Source organism: Eutrigla gurnardus (genome assembly GCF_963514095.1).
Source record: "Eutrigla gurnardus genome assembly, chromosome: 6".
Taxonomy (NCBI): Eukaryota; Metazoa; Chordata; class Actinopteri; order Perciformes; family Triglidae; genus Eutrigla; species Eutrigla gurnardus.
In genome coordinates this window covers 11,053,375-11,077,078 of record NC_139920.1, presented here as the reverse complement: position 1 = coordinate 11,077,078, position 23,704 = coordinate 11,053,375, and the positions used below count along the sequence as shown (strand labels likewise).

The window sequence follows — 23,704 nt, the reverse complement described above, 5'->3', positions numbered from 1 at the left end:
AGCAAGACTCGCAGGCATAAAAAGGCACACATGCACACGGCTCCCATCATCCACGGCAAGAGTAAACAGGAGTTGAGTGGGCGTTCAGAGCCGTGCTTAATGCGGCGGGATGAAAGATGTTGCTGTGCGGTTGAGAACTGGTCTCTGTGATCCTGACAGGTCGGTCTTAACAATAATAAATCGGGAGTGCCCACAAGTATGAATGGGCAGAAGGATAGAGGGAGAAAAAGAGGGAAAGAAAGGCATGGAAGAGGGAAAATAGAAACAGAAACAAGATGATGGGACAGCAAAAAGCTGAGAGGATAAGAGAACAATCAGAGAAACGTGAGGATAGAGAATGAACTTCTGGTAAACAATGACACAGACAGATAAACAAGTAGTGTGATGAAGGAGTATAAGAGATAAGTAGTACTTTATGTGTCATGTACACAGATTGAGAGAGCGACTGTGTGACACGTGAAGACTGAGAAATGTGTAAACTGCTGGATAGGGATCAATAAAATACTGCTTGACATGTTTATAAAGAGTATGAGATATGTAAAACATTAAGACTGGGTAGAATACAGACAGATGAAGTGGCCGTTACAGGATTATAAAACTGTAATGAGACCTGATGTATCTCTTCTGGTCGTGCAGCGTTGACGGGGTCTGCAGCAGTTTCTCCAATAAGAGACTCCTCAGAGCTCCGATCCTCGTCTCAACCTCAGCATACACTATGGCACATCAACAGGACAAGCATTGTGTTCACAATAGAGAGGATATAATAGAAAGACTAATTTATGTTCTTAATTACATCAATTTGAAAAAAATAAATACAAAATGTTTACCTTTTTTGAAAACAGGGACTTCAGTATTGCCAAAGAGAGATTTGGCTTTTTCATAGTCATTGATCACCACATCGTAATCACCCTGAGAGAGAAAAGTTGGTTCAGTTACTAATGCAGCCCCCCCTCTCTAGCACCACCTTCCTAATAACAGCCATCCAAGCTGCACCTTCTATCTAATATACATACATACTGTGGATAGACAAAAGAAGCCTGAAATAACAATAAATAATTAAAAGGACAGCTTCACAAGAATCCCATAAAGTTGCGTACTCTTTTTTTTCTTGTAGGGCTGTGGGAGTTCTCAAAGCAGCTTGAGATAAAGGCTCGATACCTTTATCTCAAGCGCCATCACCGTCAAGGCTCGATTTATGGTTGAAAGGAAGAGGAAAGCGCTTGAGTTAGGCCTACACTTATGAAGGTCATAAAATAATGACAAGTAGGCTCAGTCGTTAAACCTAGATGGCAGGATCTCTGCTGCCTCCCACATTGTTAACGGCAGTGCATGACAGCTTCACAATACACTGCCTCACTGCTAACCAGAGAGAGACAAAACGCTCACAGAAGTTTTATCTCAAGCAATGGATACAAAATACCTTTGTACCTCATGTTATCATGTTTCCACATGTTGGGTTGTTGTAGCTGGTGAAGTTACACATGGTGGTGGACTTGTAATGGCATGGGAAGCTTCTCATAGGAGATGTTAGCTTGTATGATGATGATTACCCTGCTGGGCTTTAAAATAACTGAGGAATATTAAACCACAGGACTGAAGAATGGTCCCTGTTCCCATAATCTTAAATGACAATACCCTGTTATGACAGCAAAATTAGTTTCATCAACACCTAAATTAAAACAATACCCTCACAAATAACCAGACCTAAACACTCTGCTAAGTCCTCAGAGTGCAGACTGTAAAATAGATTTTCACCTCATCTATCACTCCCAGATGAGAGATTCCCTCTTGATGAATGATCCAATATCTCACTACGCCAAGATCAAATGACAGCATTTGCAAAAAGTGTGGATGCAAAAGGAAGCTGGATTTATGTTGTATTGGGCACTAAATATTCACACATGTGCTGGTCTATTGTTATTTTGTACATACACATGCTGTGTGGAGAGTACCTTTTGGATATTGCGTTCAATGTTGAGTGGCAGGTTAAAGAGAAACTTGAAACGCTGCAGGACGTTGAGTGCATTGCGTGTGGAGTCAGCTTTGTCTTTCCGCCCCAAGACCTCCTGGAATAGAGTATCTGCAGTATCGCTCGCTCCTATGAGACGCAGGGGGAGAGAAAGAGTGAGTGAGAGCGAAAGAGGCAGGAGCAAATGAGATGCTGGGATACTATAAAAATAAATGTTGATACCACATTTCCCTTGTAACGGCGGTCTCTGGTTTTCTTCCTGCACCGTATGCTATCTGACACAGTAGAGACCGAGCTGCTAAGGAGAAAGTGACAGCTATCTCTGAGACAGCTGAGTGGAACCTTTTGCACAGCTAACTGGCTTCGTGGGTGGCCTCAGATGTGGCGTCGAATAGAAGAAGAAAAAAAGTTTCCTCTAATCAAAACAAAACCCCACCCCCAAAACCAAATCCCTGAAGGGAAAAACGCATGGAACAGAGGAATATTTCACATTTTTCAGCCACCAATCTGTGTTGTTGTGGAACTAACGTTCTTACTTTGCGATCGGCTGATTGGTGCTGTGTGTTCGACGCATTACTTTTTGGGGGTGGACGGTCGTCTGGACCCACTGGCTCATGGGCCCACAAGTCTGGGGCTGTGGGGATGAAAGCTACGTCCGGCTTGGAGGTTTGTTTACTCTAGACTCCGGGAAAAGGACTACTTATTGACCCTCCATTAGAGAAGTCACATCATCATGTATAAGATGAAGATGGTGGGAACACAGGACCTGCTCAAAGATCTGCTTGTTGAAAAGGGGAATATCTACAGAGGAGACTGAACATACGCACAGTGTACATGTGCGTAATGGATGGGTTAATGGATGGCGTTTCAGTGTGTGATTTGGCAGCACAGAGCATCAGACTGTCTCTTCTCATTATCACTTTGACCCTTTTGCTCCTTGGATTTTATTTGAATAAGTTTAAATCAACCCAAGGACATACTGTAAAACTTGTTTTTTAATCTGTCAAAGAAATATTTATTGTAGCAATTGAATGTGGACTTCATTCTTGACCTTGCGATCAGTATGTGTGACTGAATAATTTCAACTCAAGGTCCTATACCAACTTTTCCTACCATCAGCGAAGACATACTGTAATGGGAGAAAGATGAAGACCAAGGCTTCACATCTGACACAGTCTCCCCCCATGATAATGACACATGACGACACATGGGCCCGTTCAATTGGCTGAGGAAGACTGTGAGATGCAGTTTTATTGCTCTGGAACTGCCAGTAACTGAGCCTTGAGTTGAGATTATTTTGTCACCCAAAAATCTAAGTTTTATGTAGTTTCATGTGGCAACTATTTCCTTTCAACTATAGTTCCCACATGAACCTAATCATAACGAAGCTTATGGATTATCCTTGGTAACGAAGTCATGATTTCTGGAAAGAAACATTGCTGTTGAGTTTTTCTTTGAGCACCACAAGCCTTCGTTCGACTATAATCGAACAAAGGCCGACATCACGACAACAAGGCAACTTACAGCAACACAATCCAGATTGATAAATAGCACTACAGGTTTCAGAAAATATGAAGCCAAATTTTCCAATTGTGATTTGAAGGGGTTGGGGTTAAAAAGACATATTTGGAGGAGAATTTTTTTCTGAATGCTTGCTGAAAATGAACTTGCAGTATAAAAAGTAAATCTAAATCAAAGAATGATAAACGTGACCAGAAAGTGATCGTCAACGAAATAACTAACATAGTCAATGTGTCTTATCAAATGAATAAATGTCTTCTTCATGTATCCTACATTATATCCTACAATCTGATTCCTCAAATCACCTTGGGATACAATATGAATGTTATCGTCATCGGCTATCGATGCATTACATGAGACATGAAATGGGGCCTTTATGTACTAAGAGGATGTGTTTTCGGGAAATGACCCAAAAATTGAACCTATACATTTGAGGTTTGGACTCTGAATGAAAAGACTCTTACTGTTGAGGATGTTTTCTAGTCGTTGGGTCATCGATCCCTCCACTCTCTCTGTGCCATCGGACTCCAGCCTCTGGTGGATCGCTGCAACACAAAAGGTAGGATTAATTTCTATTATAACGGACTGTGATGTACAAAATACACTGAAATAAAAATCTGAGAAATAATACATGTTAGTTTGAATGTTCGAGGTGGGAAGAAAAGTGGAAAAAAAGAAAAAGGAAAACAATTCTTGACACTGCAGAGTCACCAACATCCAACATTCTGTCCCCAGAGACAGGAACATTTTCAATTTAGGGAACCGAAGGTAGAACAATAAACAGACCCAAACCCAGTGATAGATGGGAGATAATCTTGCCAGTTCTCCACCCACAGATGCTGCTACTGAATTAACCACCCCCCATTGTTCCTGTTCCCACGCAACAGACGGCGTGACCTTGTCGCAGCAGTGACTGTACCGGATCAATTCACCTCACCAAAGCCATTAACAGCACAGTTTTGTGGTCTTGGGACATTTGGAGCCCTTTGACCTGGAGGTAATGTGAATCGAAAATGTTTCAACAGAAAAATAACATTTGGCAGAGCAGAGCTGGCGGTCTGGATGTCAAATAGGACAGTCGGGGGGAGGAAGTCTCTGATGGCTTGTATCCATCACTAAGCATGAAGAGCTTTACGCGGGAGAGGGAATTTGAAAAGAGGGAATGAGGAGAGAAAACAGAGAGAGTAAAAGAGGCAGAGCCAGTGGTGTGGCTACCCAAGTGAATAAATAAATGGTGTGCAGTAGTGGGCAGCTGGGTGCTGAGAGCTGCAGTGTGGGTTTATTGACAGAGTGGAAGAGAGGTGGAGAAGGCTTAGGAGACCTTCTCATACATACTTGGGGAGCGATTCAAATATGCAACAGACAGACATCTCAAGAATGAAGTCGAGAGACAGAAACATTTGGGGGAAAAAAGGAAAAGTATAACAAATTCCGGGTCTCCCCACGTCCCTGCCTTCCTCCTCCTTGCTTACTGTTAGTGGAGCTCGGAGGCAGCAGAGGGAACGCGAGGCAAAGTGAAGGGGGCGAGTTCTGTAAATAAATATGTGGGTCCACTTTGACAGACAGAAGCCTCAAGGCAGAGACCGAGGTATTCCTAAAACGCACTGTTCAAACATGCCACTGCCTAATCAGTACGGACGTCGCTGGCCCTAGCGTTGACCTCTCGCTGCTCGCCGACTGGCAGACAATGCAGACAGACGCAGGTTAGGACAAAGGCACGTAGACATGGGAGAGCACAGGGTTGATGGGGCTGAACACACAGGAAGGCTAAGACACTGCAGGTCTGCTTCGCGTCTCCACACTCCCCTTTGCCCTGCTGCCAGCTGTGTGTGCTCTGCATCTGTCACACAGCGAAGGACTGATGACGTCACAGCTAACCTAAACATCAGGTCAGAGTCCGGATAACACATGCAGCCAAGACCTGAGGAAGAGCTCCCGCTTCACTTCCTGGAACCGTTGAGGGAAAAAAAAACGAATCAGAATAAAAATACAGTGTTCCTGGTTTCTAAAGCTGGAGATGTTTTGACTCCTGTCGGGGCTGGGGACTCAGGGAATAGGCCCTGGGAATCTGGCATTTTTGGAACAAGGTAGCCGTTCGGCTTCCTGCATCACTGGGAGACTTCCTGTTCACACAACAATGAAAAACCTCAAATTTTCAACATTTTAGTAGAAACAACGCTGGACTCCCTGACAGTCTGTCAGTCAGTCAGTCAGCGAGTCAGTCAGCCAGCCAGAGCAGCTCGGTCTCAGATACATGCCTCAATTTGTCACTGAGGCTCCACCATCAAACAGTTGCCATGCCACAACCTTCCATATCTTTCAACAGTCAGTGGTGGTTCGCATGGAGTGTTTACAGGACCCCTTGTTTCTCCAAAAACAACTAAAATATTATATAAAAAATAAATCTGCCAATAGGGTGGACAAAAGGATTTCTAGCATAAAAATCAGACCACTATAAAATATGCTAAAAATTCAACATATAGCCTGAAACTACATTATTTGATTAAATGTCCATTTGGCCACAAAATATACTTGCAGTTTCTGTTCCCAGTAATATATATATAGTAACATACCAAAAGTTAGTTTACATCTAGAGCATCTTACCTGTGACTTCATGTGAACCCTGTCTGACCCTGAGATCCAGTAATGTCAGCGATGCTGCTTTATTGACATGCAGTTCTGCTTTTAATGCATCGGTTTGTCCCACGTTCGCCACCCATCGTTACATACTTTGCTCTTGAAGTTAAAATATCACATTTTTCAGACAACCCCTATATGTGGTGGTTGGGATGGGATCCTTTGCTTCAATACAAAATACACGTGCTTATAGACACTTCTGTTAAAAGAATCAATGCTGATCTGAGTGCAGCTCAATCCTTAAACCGTGCAAATGTTTTGAGGCCATGCAACCTGATCACACATTCTCCAAAAAATACAACCCTAGCATAAAAAGTTGGCCGGAGCTCCCAGTCGTTTCTCCTTTTGGCCGACATTAGCTATCTAACGTGAACAGCACTGTAATAAACAAGATTTGTGGTTTGCAAACGTCTAAACTGTGTGCTGAAGCACAAAGTTTAAAGTGCATTAAAAAGAGCATTTCGTTTTGTCATATCTGTTGGAGATGGTTAGCAAGCATAGTGAGCAATTAGTAGGAACAAGAAAGAGAGGGAGGCAGAGAAACCCCACGGATATTGAAGTCAAGAGCCCTGCTGTTTGCTCTAAATATTTTCTGTCCGCCTCATTTCTTTTTCCAGATTTGGCTTCTCCTTCTTGTTTCCACCTCTCCAGCAGCAGCACACTTGCATTAAAAAGAAACTCCAGACTTCCATTAAAGCCATCAATAAAAATCTCACATGCAAGCAGAAGTGAAAATAAACAGGAGAGGAGACTAAAATGTCTTAATGGTGATTGATGGGGCTGGAAGCACTACAGTAACTTCTAACATAGCCTATTTTGAACAAGGAGAACACACAAGGAACCTGTTAATTTCTTTTTTTTTTCACAGCTAATTTCTTTTAAATTTTCACAGCTACATCTCAGGTGAGGTCCATTTGGAACGCCTAAGAACAACAGAGACCTGCCAAATGCCGCTGAGAGACAAAGAAAGGATTCACAGTTGCTCAGACAGCTGTGCTGCCTCGGCCTAGCAGTGAGCTGTTGCAGAGCAGTCTAGAGCTGGCTTGCTGCGTGCAGCATGTCGGCTGGTATGTCGGTTTGGCGGACCATACCTGGTTTACAGAATATCTCCACTTCAGCTATCCATTCTGGGCTACCAATTCATTTTTTAATGACTGACAACCCAACCTCGGCCGAGGAAGGATGTTGTAGTGCGGTAATGAGTCATGAAAAGAAGGCAGGAGTCAGAAAGCTTTAAAATTAACTTTTAAGACAAGTTGCTGGTGTGAAAATCAGACTATGTTTTTGTGGAATTGACATTTTGAAAAGTGGGAGTTGTATGATATTCCATCTTTCGTATTTTTATGTTGCCTGTTCCTTAATAATGTTGTATTTTGTGTTGTTTGTAGCCTACTTGTTGATCAGGGAGCAGGTTTGTTGTCGTTCATTTATAATGAATGCTATTCTGTCACAGAGGTCGTAAACCATCATTATGCACCCTAGGTTCACAGGTCACCTAAGTCTATCTTTAGTGTATTGCTTCCTCTGTCTGTAGACACTGTACATTTCCCATTGGGGCAGCGGGCACACAGTAGGCACGCTCAGCCCGAACGTGAGAATGACTGTGCATTGTTCCCATTGGTCATATTGGGTCTGTTATCAGCACTATCAGTCCTAATACTCTAGCCTGCATTGTGTTGGGCTGCTCCGTTTATTTAGATTCAGCCACTAACAATGAAAACATTGCCTCTCTCCCAACCGGGACACAAACATACGGAAAGCAATAATAATAATGATGGAGGCAGAAAAGTGTACGTATAAATAGTAAGGGGAAGTAACTGAGCGGTTATGGCGGGAGGAGAGCGTAAACAGACAAAAATATGAATGATGGAGCGAACAATTGATTTGAAGTACCTGGCAGAGCGACAGCAGTCAGTCAGTCCTGAAATCATTTTGGCATCTGGAGGTTTACGTAGCCAAATGTGCGTGTGTTTATGTGTGTGTGTCCACTTCTAGGCTGGAGTGAGACTGTGTGTGACAGGTGAGAGCTGATCTCATTTTGATGAAAGCGAATTAGCCGTGTTGTGGTTGGCTGGTGTAACCGTAGTACGAAGTGGAGGGTTTTCACACAGCGTCCAAATGAGCCTCTTTAATCAACCACTGGTAAACCGCATGTGAAGGGGAAAAAATAAAGGGACACGCACTTGCACTTTCCAAATATCAAAACCTCTTTTCTGAGCAGAGATGAAGAGTGATGATTTGGAAGTTTGTGTATTAATTGAAGGTCATTCGGTGCGATTCCACAGCACACAAAAATGTGTTAATTTCTCTCACCTGCAAGAGCATCCTGGGCCTCAAAGAATGTACTGAGGCCTCCTTTCACATAGGCCAGACTCCCCTCATTCTTCTTAGTAGCCTGCTTCTTCAGATTATTGGCTCCTATCTTCAACTGCTCAAAGCTAAGGAAACAGAAACAAAACCATCATGCAATTATATCAAGGCCTGCGATTTGTAATTCCCTTCACTCAATTAATTTGTTTTCTAGGTAATCAATTCATTGTTTTAGTCAACAGCATTTGGAAAAATTCCCATGACAACACTTGAAATTGCTCCAATGTCAAATGGAGAAAAGCAGCAAACTGTCATATTTAAAAAGCCAGAACGGAAGTCATGTATGTCAGAAAGTCAACCACACTTAAACATTCGGCCAATGTCAGTATGAGTGTTTGTGTGAGTGTCTAGATTGAGGCTTCCTCCGCAGGAAGAAACAGTCGCCCAGCAAGGTCCAAACAGAGGCCCCTGGTCATGTTGGATGCTGGGGTCTGGGTTACTGGAAGGCTAAGCAGGGGGAGAGGAAGCCAGGAGAGTCCAAAATAACTCTCCTCTGCCCTGCCATGACAGTCAACTGGGCTTTTGGGTCAGCAGGCTGCCTTGTCTACAGATCTTACTCTTCTCTGAAGGAACAGAAATGAAGATTGAGCCAAGACGCTATAACCTCAAAATGAACGTAAAATTTTCAGTTTTTTCCCCCACCATGCATTCTGTCACTCATTTTTAGTTAAGTCCCAGTCTGTACTATAGGGCTGTGACTACAGAATAGTTTATCATTGATTCATTTTCCAACAATAAAAAAACAAATAAATATATAGTTTATAGAGGTGTAACGATTCATTCGATTAATCGATGAATCGATAGTCAGTCCTATAGATTCTACTAAATGGATCTGCTTAATAATCGATATAAATGCATTTAATCGGATGAATCGTGATTCTTATGATTTAATGTTTTAATACGTTTAAGACACTCTCTCCCCTGGCAGCATGTAGTCTATTGAAAAATGTTCAAAATAACTGAGCAATGTTTAATTACATTTTTGTATTCAGCATAAAATATTATGCAGGACTACTTCTAGAATAAATATGTTATTTTTCACCTTTCAGAAGAATACAGATAGTCTCACTCACATTATTGCAGGTTTATTTCATGGATATAGAATTTTTGTCCCAAGTTACTGAATCGAATCGTGGTTTACAGAATCGAATAGAATCGTTACAAAAAGAAAAAATCGTCCTTGAATCGAATCGCCAACTACTGTATCGTTAATCGAATCGAAGTGAAGCCAAAGATTCACACCCCTAATAGTTTACTATCATAAAAGAGTATTAGAGAAAAGAAAAAGAAGAAAACATCTACATTTACATTTCAGGACGTGCTGGAATCCCACTATAAATGATTGGTATACCCACACAAGCAACAGGTAATTAACTAGAAAATGCATTTCCTGCGGAAATACGTGGAAATGCTTTAATGCTGAAGCAACACTGAAAAAAAAGCTGAATATTTGAAGAAAATATTAAAAAAGCAGAGTATTTGAAGAAAATATTAAAAAAGCTGAATATTTCAAGAGAATATTCAAAAAAGCTGAATATGTGCAAAAGTTTGAAAAAGCTGAATAGTTGAAGAGAATATTCAAAAAGCTGAATATGTGAAAAGTATGAAAAAGCTGAATAGCTGAAGAGAATATTCAAAAAGCTGAATATGTGAAAAGTATGAAAAAGCTGAATGTCTGTCCCTCTCTCTCTCTCTCTCTTTCTCTCTCATGTCTCACTCTCTGTCTGTCTCTCTCTCTCTGTGTGTCTCTCTCTGTCTCACTCACTCTCTGTCTGTCTGTCTCTCTGTCTGTCAGTCCCCCCCTCTCTCTATCTGTCCATCACGCTGACGATGTCATATGTCATGATGTCATATGTCATCTATCTGTCCATCACGCTCTCTGTCTGTCCCTCTCTCGCTCTATCTCTCTGTCTGTCCCTCTGTCTCTGTATCTGTCCCTATCTCTTTCTGTGTCTGTCCCTCTCTCTCTCTGTCTCTCTGTCTGTCCCTCTGTCTCTGTGTCTGTCCCTCTGTCTCTGTCTGTCCCTATCTCTTTCTGTGTCTGTCCCGCTTTCTCTCTCTCTCTGTCTGTCTGTCTTTCTATCTGTGTGTGTGTGTGTGTGTGTGTGTCTGTGTGTGTGTGTGTGTGTGTGTGTGTGTGTGTCTGTCTGTCTGTCTGTCTTCTGTCAGAGAAGGATAAAATGGCCGACATTCAAACTTTATTATTGACAGTCATTGTTATTAGACAGAGAGTTAAAAAAAAATAGCTAAGCACTCCACCCCTACTGACTGCTCCTGTCCACCAATCAGTGCGCACCTGCTGTGCTTCTCAAGATCAAAGCCACACCCTCTGTCTGTGTGACTGTAAATCCTGTCAGAATTTTGGCTCGACGCACCCTCCAAACAAAAGCTTCCCACACTCACACCGAAACTCCTATTGATAAGAGATTTAAAAAAGCTAAATATGTGCAAAAGTATGAAAAAGCTGAATATTTGAAGAGAATATTGAAAAAGCTAAATATGTGCAAAAGTATGAAAAAGCTGAATATTTGAAGAGAATATTGAAAAAGCTGAATATGCAAAAAGTTTGAAAAAGCTGAATATTTGAAGAGAATATTGAAAAAGCTGAATATGCAAAAAGTTTGAAAGTATGCAGATTGCCATGCTATTCAAAGAGGAGCATGTTAAAGAGGTTTTTAGGCTGATCTCACCAGCCACTCATCACAGCTCATCACACCACTCGTGTCTCCATTTTAAAGTTTAAATGGAGTTTCTAGGTGAAAGTATGACCGAGCAGAAGACGTTTGACTAAAAAAACTACATTTCCCATTACTAAATGTAGTTTTTAGTACATTCCTGTCCACCAATCAGAGCACACCACTCGTGTCTCCATTTTAAAGTTTAAATGGAGTTTCTAGGTGAAAGTATGGATGAGAAGAAGACGTTTGACTAAAAAAACTACATTTCCCACTACTAAATGTAGTTCTTAGTACATTCCTGTCCACCAATCAGAGCACACCACTCGTGTCTCCATTTTAAAGTTAAAATGGAGTTTCTAGGTGAAAGTATGGTCGAGCTGAAGACGTTTGACTAAAAAAACTACATTTCCCACTACTAAATGTAGTTCTTAGTACATTCCTGTCCACCAATCAGAGCACACCACTCGTCTCTCCATTTTAAAGTTTAAATGGAGTTTCTAGGTGAAAATATGCCCTGAACTCAGCTGTCACTCAAGTACTACCGAGTACTAGCGAGTACTAGCGAGTACTACCGAGTACTACCAAGTACTACCGAGTACTACCAAGTACTACCGAGTACTACTGAGTCTCAAGTACTGAGAACTACTAGGTACAATGTATTGTCAAACAGTTGAGTGCTTCGCACTCAACTGTTTCCCAGTACATGTCATTGAACTCAGCTGTCACTCAAGTACTACCGAGTACTACCAAGTACTACCGAGTACTACTGAGTCTCAAGTACTGAGAACTACTAGGTACAATGTATTGTCAAACAGTTGAGTGCTTCGCACTCAACTGTTTCCCTGTACAGGTCACTGAACTCAGCTGTCACTCAAGTACTACCGAGTACTACCGAGTACTACCAAGTACTACCGAGTACTACTGAGTCTCAAGTACTGAGAACTACTAGGTACAATGTATTGTAAAACAGTTGAGTGCTTCGCACTCAACTGTTAAGCAATACATGTCACTGAACTCAGCTGTCACTCAAGTACTACCGAGTACTACCGAGTACTACTGAGACTCAAGTACTGAGAACTACTAGGTACAGGTCACTGAACTCAGCTGTCACTCAAGTACTACCGAGTACTCCATTTTAAAGTTTAAATGGAGTTTCTAGGTGAAAGTATGGCTGAGCTGAAGAGGTTTGACTAAAAAAACTACATATCCCACTACTAATGTAGTTTTAGTACATTCCTGTCCTCCAATCAGAGCACACCTGCTGTCAGTTATGAAGATCAGTGCCACACAGTGCTGTCACCATGGCAACGGCCCTTGCTGCGTGTGTATGACTGCTTTGGAGCGTCTCTCTGCTTCTCTCTATCGCTCAATTCCCCCTCTGCGCATGGGTCCGAACAAAAGCATGCCACGCTCACACCGAAACTCCTATCGCCAAAATTTTCGCACCGTTAGCGCCACAAGACTTGGCTGAAGACACTGATGACTTTTATTTTTTCCTAGTGTCAGAAATGTGGACGCTAGGGCGAGTTAGAAATGCTGTTCATATCAGGTTTCTTTGAAAATCTGCTTCTAAATTAACATTGGAGCGGATGACGAGAAAACCTGACTTGGCCGCGCTTAGAGGTTGCTAGTTCAAATTCTGTAAAACTCACAGAGATTTTGAGCACATTGTGAGAGACAGGACAAGTTTGTCTACAAAATTGGAAAATATCACGTCTGTAGAGTGAAGATCGTGGCCGGGAGGAGTTTGGAAAGGAAAAAACTCTGAGAAGCCCTCACACTCTAACTGTTGATGTCACGCACTCTAGCCCAGAAGGTTCCGCGCAATACACACCCATTGAAAACTCAAAAAAAGTCTGAAAACAGCATCATATTTAAACACTGATAATTTAAAAACTGTAATAGATATCACAATGAAAAGTAATAGCTGAATAGCTGAAGGTTTTGTGAATGTTTTAAAATTTGAATGACGTCTGTAGGTGGAAGTATGCAGACTGCCATGCTTTTCAAAGAGGAGCATGTTAAATAGGTTTTTAGGCTGATCTCCATAGGAATGCATTGAAAAAAAAATATGGAAAAGGATGAATATATGAAAAAGTATGAAAGGCTGAAAAAATGTTGAAGATATCCCGGAAAGAGCTGAAAAAGCTGAACATTTTGATAGCTGAATGGTTTTTGTAGCTGAAAGTATGCAGAAGCTAGAGGCGACCAAAAAACGTACGGAAGAAGAAAAAGAAAAATAAAGATTAGGATAACATAGGTTGGAAATGCTTGAAAGCATTTCCACCAATTAATCATTGACCTCAGTTTTGCCTGTCTAATTACTTCAGTTGAGAACATACATATTAGTAGTTCTGAGGGATATTTTAAGATTAGAGATAACAAGGAACCTACCTGGAGCCTGTGTGGTTTTCTATGAGGTACCAGGTGGCAGAGAAGTTCTCACTGGTGAAGTCTCCACTCATTCCAGGGAAAGTTATCTCCATGTCTTTCTGTAGGATTTGTCCTCTGAGAGAAAACAGATGAAAGCAGATGAACACAGTATAAAGACGATACAAAGAAGAACACTGTATTAAAATATTTACAACGTACAGCTGTATACAGTATTACAAGTAGAAAACACTCATGTGTTCCACTCATGTAATGACAATAAATTGGAGAAAAATAAATGTATAAATATCTAAATGAAAAATTGTGAGTGAGAATGGATTGGCAAAATAATTGTGTAAATTGTGAAAAATTGTAAAAATAAATAAATTGTAAGATAATTATTTATATGATTTCAGTTTCCCCAGCAGGGGGCAGTGTGTAGCCTAAAAGTAGCCAGGCTGGGAGAGCTTGGCGTGGGAAGTGTAGTGTGTGACGCCTGGGTGCCCCTGGAGGACCCAGCACTCATTAGGGAAGCTTGATCTCTACTAATGACCCGTGGCCTACACAAACCAAACCCCCCACCACCGCCGCCACCCACTCTGCAGTTACACACACACGTATGAAAAGGAAAAAACGACACACAAGCAGTACAGTATTAAGGTCTAAGGTACGTGAAACAGAAAATCTTGGTGACGTATGCACACACACAAACACAAGCACAGAAAACCAGAAGCACTTAGCAGTAAGTACAAACACAAACACACTCATTCATGTACGTGACATAATGTTATTTCTGTAGAGTTGATGGTTACATCGCCTTATCACAGCAGTGAAAGTGCATAAGGAGGACATGCAGTACATTGCACTCTGAATATTATAACTGCAGGTATGGTGTTGTAATGGTTATAATGAGAAACTGAGTGAAATTGCAAACATAAAATGTACCTTCATCAAGTTAAGTGTTGTGTGTTTTAAAGCATTCAGTCTGTTCTGTGAGGTGAAATTCAAACAATTGAAATGTACAAGATGTGAGTGTTTTTGCGGGAAATACAGGATCACAAAATGCTACTGGTCACTTTATAAACCTCATTGGTTTAGTTTAGCTCAGGAGATACCAAACGAAGGTGATGACTGAAGACAGTACAACGGTTGTGCAACTATTGCTCTCATATTTTGCATTGAATGAGCATTAGAGTCCCTTTCTGCACCTTCAAATGGTGTGTTTGAATGACAATAAACAAGGTTAGCTGAGGGCACTCACCAGCTTCCTAATATAATTCACATGCCTCCATAAGCTCTCGCATGTGTTCAGTTTGAAGAAGACAGAAACTAGAGAGGTTTGAAGCTTTCTGCTGTTTAAGCTTGGCCGTTCAGCCGAGGAGTTTTACTCCGTCATTATCCAAGTGTTACACCTCTGACAGAGAATGTGGCTTGTGTAACAAATTACAAGAAACCAATTATTTGACCAGATGAGCCAGTTTTCTCTCCAGTCCTGGATTGGCAATAAATATCGAACAAAAAATGCATCACTGAGTTTGTGTTAAACCCTTAACTAGATTATTTGTAACTTATAGCTGTCTTTCACTTAAGTGAGATGCACATTTAAAACGTAAGGAATGTCTTGGCTAGAAAAGCCCTCGTCGTGTGTAAATAGGTTGCAAGTACACGCACATAAACAATATAAACTATTCATATTTTTGCAGTATTGTCTGTAACATGCAATACATGGGTATATAACTTGGTTTTATTGTTTGTATTGTCAAGTTCAGTGTGGGGGAATCCAATGATGCAGACTTTATTATTTGTCACTAATTTTGTAGTTGAGCACGTGGAAATATTTAGGTCTGAGCTCAAACCCCTATTAATCTAGTGACTTTTGAATTTTCACTGACATAATATCTAGGCTTTGTATGATGTAGCAAATAGCTGGTGTAAACATCTACAGATGGATAACCATCAAGTGACATCACCATAAAGATACGCATAAGAATGATGCTCTTTTTCAAACAGTTGCTCCGTCACTGAATGCCTCAAGGAGTCTTTTAGTCTAAAACTCTTCCTGTATCTGATCAACACACTACTACCAAAGAGAATTGTGTGGACTGTTTTTGTGCTGGATGTTTAACGCAACCCTGGGAGAAGTGTGAATGGTGCAGCCTGTTTATGGGGGTCTCGTCTCTGGCCACGAGCGGTCACTTGCCCCCGGCCCCTCTAAACCAAACAAACACCAACCCAGAAATGCCAGAACCTGACAACACAAACTATATATTACAACTGCTGCACTCGCTGCCAGGCGCGTGGGAGGCAGCACCACGCTGCCTGCTCCGAGGCAGTATACAAACATGTGTGTGGGTCCCTGCCTTAGTTCTTTCTAAATCCCTTTCTATCGCTGTCCTCTGCTTTATACACAGCCATTCTGTTTCCACTCCCTGTGAGCAGCGGTTAGAGGCTGTTCAGCCATTGCTGTGGCATAATATTTCAAACGCCTGCATGTGGGGAGAGTTTGTTTCTGTTTAGGGATGTAAACCATGAATCGGTGACTAGAGCGTGTGTGTTTATGGCGGTGTGATTGTGCTGAGCGATGTTTGTGTGCGTGTGTTCGCGTGTTCTCCGGCCCTACTTGTCTATCTCGATGCCCAATGGATTGCTGGGTCGCAGGGAGAGAGGGGAGATGCCTTTGTTGCGGTCGGTCCTCATGTCGTAGTAGTTCATCTCTTCCACCCACACAGCAGACTGGTCCAAGATACCTGCAGGACAGGGCGGGGCAGGAGAGGAGACACACATCAATGGACTCGACAACACATCCCAGATGTGTGCGCGCGCACACACACACACACACACACACACACACACACACACACACACACACACACACACACACACACACACACACACACACACACACACACACACACACACACACACACACACACACACACACACACACACACACACACACACACACTAATGTAGAACCAGATATTATATTACATTTTTTATTTGAATATTTCCAATGTTTCTCCGTACTGTAATTAAACTAGTGTAAATTCTGTCTACTCTCCTCTGTACATGCAGCACCTATTAAATGGCTGCAAGAGAGCTCACTTTAGAAACTACATGCAAATAAGGAAAACTAGTAAATGATGAAAATATCTAGAAACACATGCATTGCATTTATGAAAACCTGCAACAACAACAACAACAAAAATCAATTTCAGCAATTTAAAATCACATACACCAATTAAACATCACATAAGTTGCATAAAGAAATGTGCTGCAAATTAAAAAAAGTCATACACAGACCCAGAAGCTTTGAGGACACATAATTAACTAGTGAAAGGCCAATGCTGTGTACAGCCAGTATTTACCATAATATTGGAATCAAATTGTTAAAACGAAAATAACATTGTTAGCTCACTTGCGTGGTTGACTTCGGCGAATTACATCACACAAATCAAGCAACCAAGTGTGTTGAACATTTCTAGTGTTTTCATCAATGTACTGCCACAGTGGTGAACTTGAATTTATTTTCCAAGTGCTTGTGTGTTTTTTAAGATAAATGGTGCCCACTGTATGATCCCTCCTCTGTTGCTCTTCCCGTGGGTTCTGCCAGGTTTTTTTTATCCTGATATGACTTGTATAAAAAAATGTCAGAATTGCGGTTGCTAGCAGAGATGGTGTGATACAGATTGCAAAGCCCTCTGAAACAAACACGTCATTTTGGGCTGAGTAAACTTGCTGCCTATCTCCACTTTTAATTATTTATTGGGCTCTGGGAACATGGGAAATGCACATTTTTATTTTTTCCCCTCACACTTTACTGACTAAACAGTCCAGTTATTATTGATATTAATACATTTTTAAAAAGAGTTTAATCACTTAAACGTTTCATCTGCTCTTACTGTCAAGCAAATAAAACTGATTTTAAGTCTTACCAATCCTCTCTGGCTTGAGCAGCTTGAATGACACTGTGGAGGTGCCGAGACCTCCGGACTTGGTGGTGACGATGATCTCTCCCTTGTCGTCCTTGGCAGGACCGACACGGCACACTATCTTGCTGGCTGACATCCACTCGGCTGTCAGCAGGCAGTTATGTCCGCAGATCGACAAACCTGAGATGGAAGAGGGGGGGGGGAGGTGAAAAGGGTGAGAGATACAGCCACAGATTGACAGCACAAATAAATAACATGTAGGACCGACACACACAGACAATCTATAACAAGAGGAGCTCACGGAGACAGATTTGGCGTCTATCAGCAAGTTTAGTCAAACTGTCACCAGGGGATCAAAGTTCAAGTTGAGGTCACGATGGGTGTGGGTGGCCGTGACCTTCCTTCCTCTCACTCAGCTCCTTTAAGCTAACGTGTGTCACTTCAGTGTTAAGTGGCCCATTACTGGCACATTGTGCACTCTGCCCCGACATCTGTTGTCCTCTTTCTAAGCCCACTTGAAAATGATTTGGACGCTCGAAGGCCGACACAGGGATTACTGACAGTTCCAGCCGAGGGGATTCAGAAAGCTTCACGTGTGTATAATGAAACATCATAAAAGCATGTGAAAGCTGATTCACAAATAGCCCATAAAACCGTGAATAATATGGCAATTAGAGCCCCATTTCCTGCCTCTGTTCTCTACCGGCCACTTAGTTTGAATACATAACCACTCACACACACACATTTGTGCATATGTAATTGTCTAATTCCAGGCCCTAGGGACATTCACAGTCAGGAATAGAACCGTATCACTGGCCAGAGCACGGCTTTCCAAGCTGGGAGCAGTGTGTGAGTGGACTGTGCCCCCCTTTCCCCACCTTCGCTGACTGGCGAACATGAAGGAAAAAAATCGGCACAGAAAAAGTGAGACGTTCAAAACAAATAATGAGAACTAGATGGAGGCAGACCATCTGTGTGAATCTTGAACATTATTTAAAAAAAACTATTTTTACATTTTTGATCATCTCCTGATTTTCTCACACTGCGCATACAGTATCTAAATATTTGCAGAAACAAAGATGTTGCTGCAGACAGAGTTGGCAGTATTGCCACAGTAGATGAAAAAATGATTTATATAACCTTAAAATATCTTGGTCATTTATTTGGTTGGTCTGAAGGAGTTTTTTTTTTTTTAAGTTGCTTGTTTATTTTCTCTACTAAAGTGGATTTTTTTTTCACTGAAACCTTTAAAGACCACTTCAAATTCACTTTTTATTAACATGTAAAATACATTTACTTGATCTAACAAGTTTTAAAATTGCATAATGAAATGGTGAAATACATTTAAACAAAACTGCTTCCACTTGGAAAATACTTGTTATATATTCAAACATGAATGTAAAGAGCCAGTTAAAAATAAAAAAGAAATAATCGCTACATATAAATGTGTTAAAATAAAGTACTAAACTTTTTCCCCCTACAAAAATGCTTGACATTTAAGTTGTTTATCTTTAGACAGTTTTGTTAGTTAACTTATTAAACTGTAATGAAAGTGAAACCTAAATAGTGAAAAAGTGATGAAATTCTTATTCCGGAGGGGGAGAAGAATCAGGCGTCCTGTCCACTTACATATCATATAAACAAAAACAAACTTTACACCAGCCTGTTTAAAAAGGGGCTGCTGTGGTTTGTTGATGGATAACGTAATAAAATCGGTTAATATGACTTAAATTACAAAGTAATCAACGTACGAGTGCAGAAATTAAATGACAAACATCAGTATTCCTCTTTTTCAACAAAAGCAACTATCAAGGAGCGATAGAAACAATAAAAATCATAACCTAAGAAAGATAAATTATGATAAAACAAATAAATGTTAATGACATAATGTGATGACATTATATAGCTGTGTGCTTATATAAAATGCATCGAAATACTATACGGTACCCGTATACTAATTTTTATTAAGAAAGATGAAAGAAAAAATATCAAGGGGAGGGATGTAAAGGTTGAACACGGATGTCTTCATTTCCCATGAAAATCAATATTGCTAAACAGAAATTGGTGGTTAATTGGTGTGTGGTTAATCATATTGTTATAAATGCATTACCGATGAGGTCGGCTGGGCCCGTGCCCAGGTTTTCTCCACGGATGGTGACTTTCGTCCAAGCCGGACCCTCCTTGGGCGAGATGCCCGTGACCAGCGGGGGCTGACGAGCACGAGACATGGTGGCCTGAGGCAGAAAGGGAAGACTGGGTCGATCAGCAGCTGGACCTGGAAAAAGACAGGACGCATACATAAGAGGACATGCTGAGTAACACAGAACTCAGCAAACCCCACACACTCACAGTTAGGTGTTTAAACAGTATCAAAGAAATGTTCTATTTAAAAAAAGTTAAAAAGTAATAACTGTGGAAGCTGAAATAGCTGAACATTATTATATAAGGAAAAAAAACAGAAAACACACCCAACTTTACTAGAATCTGCAGTAAACAATACCCGGGACGTTTTATAAAAAGGGATTAAAAAATAATCTTGATGTCAACATGCAACTGCAGCTGGTGAACAAACGTCTCCTGTTAATAATAAATATGGTAAATATGTTTTTTAATTTACCAGTCACTTTTATTGAATTAAAAACACACCCAGATATTTCGATTTTTAGTTTAGCCAAATTTGAGCAGCGTTTGGCTGGCAGCTAGTGTTAATTTCCCACCCTGTAGGTCTCCAAGCAATATATGCGTTGCAGCAGTTATCTCTCAGATAATAGGAAAAATAGAGAAGAGAGCCAAGAATGAAGGAGCAGACAGAGAGCAGGGAGGAAAGGAAGAATGTAAACCTCACAGCGAAGGATAAATAAACCTGGCCTCCCCAATCATTCCACATAAGCCCACACAATACAGTACAGATTATGGTACCAATGAAGAAGCACCCATGCAAATCAGTTCATGTTGGGGCTGAGCAAAGGAAGACGGGGAAAAATTCCAAATGAAAAAATGAAAGGATGTATTTCAGCAGCACAGATGTTTGCTAATAAATTACTGCCAGGTCTCAAAAAGGCTGACCAATTTCAACTCTCAGCTTGAGAGAGGCTTCCTCCCTTTTGCTCCGCAGCCAAAACACGTTCTCCACAAACAATGCAGGAGTTCACACGGACCGGACCTGCAACGAGTTCAGGGTGGAAACCCTTTGTACAGATATATGGTCATTAATTAGGTTTAGGTACAACTGAGGTGTAACAAGACTTCCAAGAGTCAACGGAGGCTTCAATATCAAAGGAAATCAAAACTGTCAGAGCACGACTTTGATTAGTGAGACTTTCCCGTAAAAAGAAAATCTGTGTTTCACCCACTGCAGCAGAAAATACAAGCATCAAGAGCCATAAACCAGGGCTGAAATTAATATATTATTTTGCAAATCACAATCCCTTAGCCATCTTAAAAATTGCTAGTTTGCTGAGTCTAAAACTCAAACATATTCAAGTTCACAATGATAACAGACAAAAAGTGATTTTTGACAGAAAAAATGAAGTTAATTTTTTACAAAGTCTCAAAAAAAAAAACCATATGCTTGAGTCATGTCTGTTGTATTACCCTTGAACGCTGAACCGTCACCTTCACAGTAAAGCTGAATCAATAATTTGATTAATTGATTGAAAGAAAATTACTTGGCAACTATTCTGACAATCGGTCAACATTGTCACGTTTTAGTTTTCATCTGTGATGATTTTCTAGGTTTCTTTGTCGTTTGAATATTTTGGGGCTTTCAGCTGTTGGTCGTTCACCGTGGACTAATAGACCAAATTATTTATTCATTATTAAAGTCATCCCTGAAACAATAATGAAAAGAATAGTTGCAACCCTACTTCACAGGACTGCTCTTTTGATGCAATTCAGATAAATTGCATACAAAGCTGACGTTGAGCCACATGAAAGCACAAATTTTTCATTTAATGGTACATGGACTGTATATACATAGCACTCTACCTCCTGAGCATGGTGAGTTAAAATAAACATCAGTGATAATATATTGTGCTTTACACACAGTGGCCAGTTTATTATATACATTTTACAACCTAATGCAACCTTCCATATTTTTTATGATGAGGTCATAGAGGTGTTAAAGTCTATATGTTTTTGCATTGAATTTAGTGATGGTATTGTAGTGTAGTGCATTATAATCAGAGATTAAAATGGAGGAAAACATGTAAATGTCTTTCAATATAGTGCAGTCAAGTACGACACCACCTCAGTAATGAACATGGAACTTAATTTACACATTTACACATACTTACACAGTATTAGTGTAGCACTATTAGTGGTCATTGTAGTGTAAAACAGTACTTCATAACTGTTCCTTATAGAATACCTGACTGTCTTTTCAAAAAGTAACCAACACCAAGGACATACCTTCATTTTAATTAGTTAGGGTCACAAAAAAATCTCTCTGGAATAATCAGTTATCAAAATAACTAAATAATAATTTTCCCATCAATTGGCTTTGACAAATCATTTGAGACTAATCGCTTCAGTACTTTAAATGTGTAAATATATGAAAACCTCCCAAACACTGAAGTCCCATCATCTGACACTTCAAATCATCTGCTTGTATTGAATCTTTGGCTCGTGGCACATAACAAGACTTCAGACCCCAGATTATCACTACAGAGTCTTGAACCGTTTTTAAATTGTAGGAATAGTTTAAGTATGGCACAAGAAAAACACAGAAGCATATAAAGCTACAGTGGGAGAGCAGCACATGGACTGACCTAGAAACCTCCTAGAGGAACCTTTCTGGGAAACTTCTCTGCAGACCCCCCCAACTCTCCGTCGCCCTGACATCCCAGAGTTAACGAGAAAACTCCAACGGGATTTGCCTCATGTTGTTGCTGCTGCTCTGTGCTTGTCAGAGGAAATAGAGGGGCTATGGATCTGACATGAAGAAGATAAGAGGTTAACAGGCCTTAAACAAGACCACGGTATATCCTTCATCAATCCCATATGTTTAGAGTGGGAGTGGTAAGGGGCAGAGAACTCGGATCTTTATTTCGTACAATTGCGATTCTGCTTCCAGGAGTGTTTCTAGATTATCCCCCCTCATCTGGGAAATACACGTGCACAAACACACAGATAGCCTGCCCACACACACACACTTACACACACATATACACGCTGGGCGGAATGACAGCTCAGCGAGGTTGCGTGCGAGGGGCCCGGGCTGGTGTTGTGTGGTCTGTGTGTATGTGCGAGTATGTGGAAGGATCTGCAGAGAGGTCTGGGCAGTGTGTGTACATGTGTGCACGTAAGTGTGTGCGCGTATGTGTGTGCAAGTGTGTGTGTGTGTGTGTGTGTGTGTGTGTGTGGTCTGGGTGTGTGGTCTCTGGCGCGGGCCTGGGGAGAGCCTGCTGACGGCTGGGATGAGAAAAGAGCCGCTGTGTTTACTTTACTCTGGGGGCTGTGCATGGACACGGGAACACTGCCCAGACCCCTCTCTATAACACCAGCATGCGTGCATGCATGCACACGTGCACATGCACACACTCACACTCACACACACACACACACACACACGCAAGTCACGCAGAAACGGACTCTCGCACAAGTCTCATGTCACACACCACCACGAATACCCTGTAAACTAGGCAATAGACACTATGACTTTATACAAACCGGGGATAAACTGAGTGAATTTTCCCTTCAAGTAGCATGAAGAAGGAAAACAAAAGAAAAAGGTTTCTGAAGCTCCAACTGGAAACTCATGAGGTAGGCCGCATTTTCCCCAAGAGGAATGCAGGAGTTAACCTCTAGGGGGCATCAGAGGATCCCCACAAGAGTACAGCTCACTCTCTTCCAACATGTGTCAAGCCATGTCTTACTGTGAAGTCTAAATTTAATCAATGACAACACAAAACCAGATTTAGCCTCTTTCTCTCTCTCTCTCGACTCCAACCATGATGCTGTTAGCCCCGAACCCCAACCTCTCTCTCTAATAGGGCTAAAAAGGCAGGTTTGTTTTCCTTGGAGGCTGACTTACAAACAGCAGGGTTGGCTCTAATCTGTGTGGTAGCTGTGCAAGTCTGAGGCTCGGGATCTTCTTGCAGCACAGTGCTAACAAGTGACAACCCTTCCTTGGCCTTGTGCTCAAGTATGCAGACACATAAGAAAGTCTTTTTAATAAAGCTCTAAATAAATCTTTTTGTCACATGACACCATTTCGTTCCAACAAG

The 23,704-nt window shown here is 41.2% G+C and overlaps 1 protein-coding gene across 1 annotated transcript in view; it reads right to left on the bottom strand.

Annotated features, from left to right (window-relative positions):
• exoc2 (exocyst complex component 2) overlaps nt 1-23,704 on the bottom strand; it is a 45,646-nt gene that overhangs the window by 15,523 nt on the left and 6,419 nt on the right. Inside the window, exons 2-10 of the mRNA XM_084011730.1 lie at nt 19,588-19,752; nt 17,481-17,657; nt 16,166-16,292; nt 13,570-13,683; nt 8,441-8,565; nt 3,955-4,035; nt 1,953-2,098; nt 828-909; nt 611-713 (exon numbers count right to left, since the gene is read on the bottom strand). Coding sequence (XP_083867856.1) covers nt 611-713; nt 828-909; nt 1,953-2,098; nt 3,955-4,035; nt 8,441-8,565; nt 13,570-13,683; nt 16,166-16,292; nt 17,481-17,657; nt 19,588-19,705 — 1,073 coding nt within the window. The 5' untranslated portion in view covers nt 19,706-19,752. The remainder of the gene's footprint in view (nt 1-610; nt 714-827; nt 910-1,952; nt 2,099-3,954; nt 4,036-8,440; nt 8,566-13,569; nt 13,684-16,165; nt 16,293-17,480; nt 17,658-19,587; nt 19,753-23,704) is intronic.